We start from the raw sequence: 7,316 nt of genomic DNA on the forward strand, positions 1-7,316 counted from the left end.
GGTCGTGAAAATATTTGTATAAATAATAAAACCACAGTACCGCTTTTCCACGAATTGCTTTCGGTTTACAGAATATGACGGCCAAATATGGGCGTTCCCTTCTCGTCGCTGTGGGGCGGGGCACAGGCCGGCGACCAATTAGAGCTCGAGTTGCGCATGATAACTCAGCTGTGCGGTGAATCATCTGACAGCTGCTGCTCTGGAATAGATGCACTTGTTGAATCAGGTCCCATTCAGCCGGGGGGCACAGTTTTGTGTGCTAAGTCATCTGAAATCTTTGACGGATCCCTCGTAAATGAAAACACACTAAAGAAGCGACTGGACTAGATCGATTTTATAACCTCACATCACCGCGAGCTGCATTGCCAGGTGAGTTTCGTTTTGGATCAGATTTTACCATACAATACGATGCAACAATAGAGCTTTTGTGCACCTGTCTACAGTAAACGTGTGAGTAGTGCTATTGAATCACACATGGGTTTTGAACAATGTAATAGTGAAGGGCAGTGATGAACAGAATCAGCATTGTAGATGAATGGCTTGATTAGCAGAGCAGAATCAAATACCAGTTTTCTTTTATCGTATATGTCAGTGATGTTTCCCATCATACCCATAACTAGCTGTTTAAATGCCAGTTAAAAGAAAAATGCGTTTTAATATTGCACATTTGAACTTCATACACTTTAAAAATATTTTCTAAATTGTAAACGCATTACTGGAAATACCATTTCACGTTTAATTCAATGCAATTGTTTGTAAAATTTACTAGCAATTTCTGAGTGAAAATTGTTTCTACACCAATTTGTAACTGTTTGCAGATCAAAATCTTATTGTCATTACATCATATACACTAATTCAATGGTGTAGTGGAAATCGCGTAGAGATTAATTGATATTTTTGCGACTGATAATGATGATTATTTTTTTATTTTTGTGTTCCATAACCAATATGCCATATACAGAGGATTTTTAATTCTTTTATTTCCTATTTTGACAATAGAATTTAATAAAAATTATATTGAGACAATACGAACAAACTGCATTATAAATCATAAACAATCACATTCAAGCCAGTATTTTTCTGCAAATATGAATGTAGCTTTATTTTATTTCTTTTCATTTAATTTGCTTGACATTTATTGTATTTATTGATCGCCCCAATACTGACAATCTGAGAAGCGGTCAAGCTGATTATTGGTCCAGTTTGTGGTCCACAGGATTGCATGACAGTAGAACATTTTATATATATATTCTCCCTATGCACAGTATACATAATAATATACATAATGCACAATGCAACTTTCAGTTCACATAATCCTTGTGCAAAATGCACTTACTGTGGACACTCACATTAGTGTTCCGCAGTTTAATAATGCATTTAGTAAAGGAGGTGGCAGCAAGCCGCCCACGTTGTGGTCTGTTTTGTGCCAAGCTTTATGTGTGAAAATGTCACACTGCCAAGAAGGGACAATCCCACGTTACACAGATGACTACACCATTGCAGAAATCAAAGCAAGAGCTCAGTGTTTATGGTTCTGGAGATGTTTTGTGTACGTCTTGCTCCACTTGTGGCAAAGCTGCCAGTCATTTTTAGACCACTATCAAGTGACGCCCTGTCATTTAATGCCACCTTTGGCATGGGAAATTGCACTTTGGGTTGGCTGTTGTGTTATTCTTAGGTCACAGGCTGGGTGTGGTGTATGTGCCAGCTGTTGCATGGCCAGCTGTTGACGCATCCCTTCTCCAACATGTGGTTAATGGTTTAAAACACCCTGTTAGTCACACATGTAATGCACTTAAAATGCATCTCTGAATAACGCTTGCAATGCAGTAGGTGCAAGACTCAGACCTGTGGGTCTGTTCAGTAATGGAAACTGCTAATAAGTGAATGGCTGCAGGTTCCTGAGCTCTGTTTTTTTTTTTTTTGTCTGTGTCAGCAGGACAGGTGTTTTGATGTCTGCACAGCGATTGTCTCTCTGGTCATGTGTGCGTACTGCCCTGAGCTGCGGGGCTCTCATTCTGGCTGCTCTGCCAGACTTCACCACAGGTATGACAGTTTCCTTTCAGAAACCCACATCTTCCTCTTCCAGATAACCAGCCGCTAGCTTCCTCTCAAAGCCAGTAAAGATTGTAAAATTATAATTTTGGCAATAATCACTTATGAAATTTTGTATTGCCACTTGTAGGCCAATCTGTCTTGTACAATGTCTTGAATAAATGTATTTTACAGGGAATTTTCATATTTTGGGGGGGGGGGGGGCTTGAAATGTAAGGGTGATGCCACCTTCCTGATCATAATGAAGAAAATAAGATTCATTAAAAAATGGACAAGTTATTAAAACGAATTTAATTCTTCAAAAATTATTAAACCGATAACCATATGAATTATTATTATTATTATTAATAGTTATAGTGATATTATTAGAACAACTAATGGTATGTAATATACAATATTTGTTTTAATAATTTCATAATTAGTTTGTCAAAAAATGTTTCATTAGAAAAATATTAATAAAAACATTGTGCAAAAATGTCATCATAATTAAGAATAAGATTAATAATGACACGTTATTGTAAATAAAACATGAATTATTATTATTTAGAATTTTTAAATTATTAATTAGTGCTGGACAACGATCCAAAATAAGTTTTTGTGTACATAATATATGTGTGTACTGTGTATATTTATTATGTATATATAAATACACACACATGCATGCATATTTTTAAGAGAAATATTAAATTGTTTACATATTAAATATATTTATATATAATATAAATTATATGAATATAAACATACATGTAAATATTTTCAAAATATATACTGTATGTGTGTGTGTCACACATATATTATATAAACAACAACTTTTATTTTGGACGTGATTAATCGCGATTAAACATTGCCCAGCACTATTATTAATATAATAATATTATATCAACTATGAATATAATTATTATTACTTTCACTACTTTCTTTGCTAATATTTGCAAAATATTTGCCATTTTAAAGTCGTTTGGTACAACCAACATGCAGAAAAAAACAAAACAGGAAATAATATCATGGAGTGGTATAAGGTTTTTTTTAAACCATTTTGAAACCAGCACAATACAAAGACTACATGTAGGAGTTGAATTTTGTCTTATCAATGTAATTTCTATTTTATCTTTCTGATTTGAAGGCAAGAACTGCTCCCACCCGCTGGTACCCGAACATGGAGGTTTCCGCTGTGAACCCTCTCCTTGTCGTGGTTTCCCTCAAAAGAGCATCATTAGCTTTTTCTGCGAGCCCGGCTACATTCTACCCAAACGCCACCATCGGTCAAAGTGTCAGCATGGGGAATGGCATCCCAGAGTGCCCGTCTGCATGCCCCGACCAGGTAAGAGAAAAGAAAAAATTGGGTTTGCATTTTGATTACTTGACACAACCACTGCAATCCAGCCATTTACCGTCTTTCGTAGTAATAGACTGATGTGAAACACTGGAAGCGGCGTATGCAGGCTTTCCATCTTGCATCAGATGTCCAATTAGTTCTGCATTCTGAATGAAGAAAATGTGCTGGAGGAAGACATTACTAAAGCAGAACCATTAATAAATGACCTAAATAAGCTCCAGGCACCGGTAGTGAAGTAAACTCCTAACCTAAGAAGGGGAAAAAACCATGATGCTTCATTCAGCACGCTCACTTCCTCGTCTGTGCTGAAACATCTCACGAGAGGAAACCAACAGCTTGAGCAGGAAGTTAGCAAAGTCACCGAACTAACCAGTATCACTTTTTTCTGTGATGCACGTAAAACCTTCGGAAAATGTTCGCGTCATAGAATCCGAATCAAAGGATGTAAACCTTGCTCAACCACTTATTCCAAAAGCCTGGCATCCGGCCTTGATTTGTACATCAAGCTCTTTGACGGATGTCTTTAAATGGATTGTGTGTATTTTTTTGTTTTAACAGAGGGTCATGCTGAACAAAAAGAAAACATAGTCAACTCTATCCCAAGTGTGGCTACGACTGCTATTGGAGTGTCCATCTTCCTTCTCACCACAACAGCCTGTTTGGTCATCAAATCCCGTCTATTCTCCTGTCGGACGCAACGGTATGTCATTTCACTAGTGTTATCGTCCCAAAAAAACACAATTGAAATGCACGTGATTACACAACTTTTCAAAAGTTTGGGGTCAATACTAAATCAGTACTACTGTTCCAGAAAGGACGCGTTAAATTGATCAAAAGTGACGGTGAAGACATTTACAATGTTTCAAATAAATGCTGTTCTTTTAAACTTTCTAATCAAAGAATCCTGAAAAAATGGTTTCCACAAAAACAGGCAGAGCAAGTCTTTTGAACATTCATAAGAAATGTTTATGGAGTATCAAAACAGCATATCAGAATGATTTCTGAAGGGTCATGTGACACTGAAGACTATCAAAGCTCATTTCTGCTACAAAACTCACAATTGTGCCTTTTTTTTTAAAATTGCGATTGCAAGATATAAACTAATAATTGTGAGAGAGAAACTCAGAAATGCAAAATTTAAAATTGAAAGATATAAATTGTGAGATATAAACTCATAGTTGCAAGAAAAAAGTAATTACAATTACCTTTTTTTTTTTTTGCTATTGCAAATTTATATCTCACAATTATGAGTGCTTTGTTTTCCTCTCAGAATTGCAAGATGTAAATAAAAAAAATTAATTCCTTGGCAGAAATAAGCTTCTATAGAAGACAGGAATAATGACTGCTAAAAATATAGCCAATCAATTCCATTTTAAAATATATTCAAATAGAAAACATTCATTTTAAATAATATTATTAATAATATTTCACAATATTACAGTTTTCACTGGTTTTTGAGCATAAGAGATTTCTTTACAAAACCCACCCCAAACATTTGAATGGCATCACACTAACGGTTATGTCTTTCTCATCAGGCGTTCCTCGGATCAGTTGGACCTTGTTGTAGATGGCTTACCTGTATCTCTTCCCACGTACGAGGAGGCAATCTACAGCAGCTGGGGCCAGCGACTCCCACCGTTCCATGGGCCCACTCAGCTCCTGCTGACCCAGGATGCATCGGAACACAGTCCGCTGACTTCGCTCATATGCCCCGATTCGAACCACTGCAGCGACACAGCCAATCAGAGCACAGAGACTCCACCGCCTCCTTACGAAGAGGTCCAATCGCGATCCAGAGACACTGAGAACGACAGTGGCGAACGGGCTTTGCAAAGTGCACTTTCTGTTGATAAAAACAACTAATTACTGGACGTTAATGAACTCACCCTTAGCTTTTTGATTGTTTGTTTCCTTGCACAGGAGTCCTTGTGACTTTTCTTTCTGCCTTTGATTGTGGATTCATCCTTTTTTGGCTTAAATACCAGTGAAGAACTGGTGTAGATGTTTCGCAATGACCTTATTGGTCAGATAGGTTATTGTTTTCCTGGGTAACGTGCTGCAATATTGATTGTCAATGTTTTCACTGACCAGCTGGAGACGTGGCTACCGTCTCCCCTCCGTGAGGGGAAACAAGGTGTCTTAATGGGACTTTTATGATTACGGAATGACTTTTATTTAATGATGTAGGTGTTGCAGTCATTCCTGTAAGAATGAAATACTGTGTAGGTACGACTTAAGATTAGCATGGAAAGAATATGATTTCACCTCGTTCAGTGTTTCTCGGAGCATTTAGATTGACTGAATGTAATAGCTGGATTGAGATTGTGCCTGTTGACTGATGGATGTAGTAAATATGATTTTATTATAATTCCTTCCACCTGTTAACATATAGAACAGGGGAACAGACTTGAAGTATGCTTGCCGAACGGGCTTTGAATGTTTTATTGTTTATTGTTTTATATGTAACATTTACATCATTACATCTTGTATATAATTCTGCACAAATAGTATATGTAAAAGTAGTAATGATAATAATACATTTTTAACTTTATGAATGGAATGTTTGTTATTAAAAATGATTTTAAATCTTTCTATGGATTGTGGGTGGTGTTTAACATATATTAAGATACATTCTATTATAACACTTTCTGAGGTTATAATACCCGCTAAAACTAACATTACCAGTGGTTTACGTGCACTGATAAAAATGATTTTGTGGTGAAATAAATACTACAGAAAAACAAATGTAATTTCTACATTAAATAATTTAGTTCAGGCAAGAATTTAAATAGAGTAAATTCAATATTAGTACTCAATTTAAGCTTGTAGAATTTAAAGTTTGAACTTCTAAGTATATTTTACTTGGAGTTGTTTGTTATTTTTACAAATATTGTTTAAGTAAATATCAGCATGATGCACTTGGGCATGAATAATTAATACGGTCACTTTTTTTTTTTGCTGTTTTCGAGATGTATTTACTCTGTTTTGTGGTTACTTTTGTTGTTAGGTTAAGTAACTTGCTGTTTAATTTTTTACTCAAAATGACTCATACTCGAACACTATTCACTGATTGTCACCGTTACTGTGTATCATGTGCCAAGTATTCAGGTCTCTGTGTTCATTCAGTTAATAACTGTTGAGTCAACATATTACCTTAAAATGAATAACGAGCAGTCTACTTGCTTACATATTTGCTTGTAACTTAACCACATGCTTAATAGTACAAAAAAAAAAAAAAAAATGCCTATGTTGTTTGAGTAAAGTTTACAAACCATGACTGAGTGAAATGTACTTGAGTATTGTAGGGTAAACTTAAAATAATTAAGTAGAAATTACTCATCAAACTCTACCTGGCCATGTTAAATTTACTTATTTCCTTTACTAATTTTAGATAACTTAGTTAAGTAGATTTGACTTAATCCCGCATTTAAATATTACTTAAATATGCGTGCAAAAACTTGCAAAATAAAAATGAAGTAAATTTAACTTATTTTTTTCAGTGTGTAATGGTGTGGTTGACAACAGCTCTAATACAGTGTTCAATCTGGTTAACAAGTTGTTTTCAATCAAGTTTGAGCTGTGGATTAAATGTCAAGACTCATAAGAGGATATCATGAGAAATTTGTTATATAGAAACGGAAAGTACCAGCGAGATGCCTACACACTTACATTTGACCTACATAAAGCCTCTGTGAATAAACTTAAGATCATGCAGTGCTAACCTGATTCTGCATTAGAAGATGGCAAATCTTCAAATAAGTTACATATAGTAAAACCAGCAAGCTAGCTGGTTCAATTATTACAATTTAGAGCAACCTAATGTGTAACTTATTCTTGCCCAGTTGTTTATAGAACATTCTGCAAATATTTGGCGGCATTAGTTCTCTTATAAATGGAGAGTTGGCAGCAGGCCTTATCTCCATCT

At 35.5% G+C, this 7,316-nt stretch overlaps 1 protein-coding gene across 1 annotated transcript; it reads left to right on the top strand.

The window, feature by feature from the left end:
• The first annotated feature begins 163 nt into the window (after positions 1 to 163).
• Positions 164 to 5,982, top strand: zgc:152863 (uncharacterized protein LOC562658 homolog). The gene is made up of 5 exons (XM_058745184.1): positions 164 to 369; positions 1,940 to 2,046; positions 3,179 to 3,376; positions 3,950 to 4,091; positions 4,927 to 5,982. The coding sequence occupies exons 2-5, from the start codon at positions 1,953 to 1,955 to the stop codon at positions 5,252 to 5,254; spliced, it is 762 nt and encodes a 253-aa protein (XP_058601167.1). The 5' UTR covers positions 164 to 369; positions 1,940 to 1,952; the 3' UTR covers positions 5,255 to 5,982.
• Positions 5,983 to 7,316: the final 1,334 nt, after the last annotated feature.

The sequence above is a fragment of the Onychostoma macrolepis genome, chromosome 15 (genome assembly GCF_012432095.1).
Source record: "Onychostoma macrolepis isolate SWU-2019 chromosome 15, ASM1243209v1, whole genome shotgun sequence".
Lineage (NCBI taxonomy): Eukaryota > Metazoa > Chordata > Actinopteri > Cypriniformes > Cyprinidae > Onychostoma > Onychostoma macrolepis.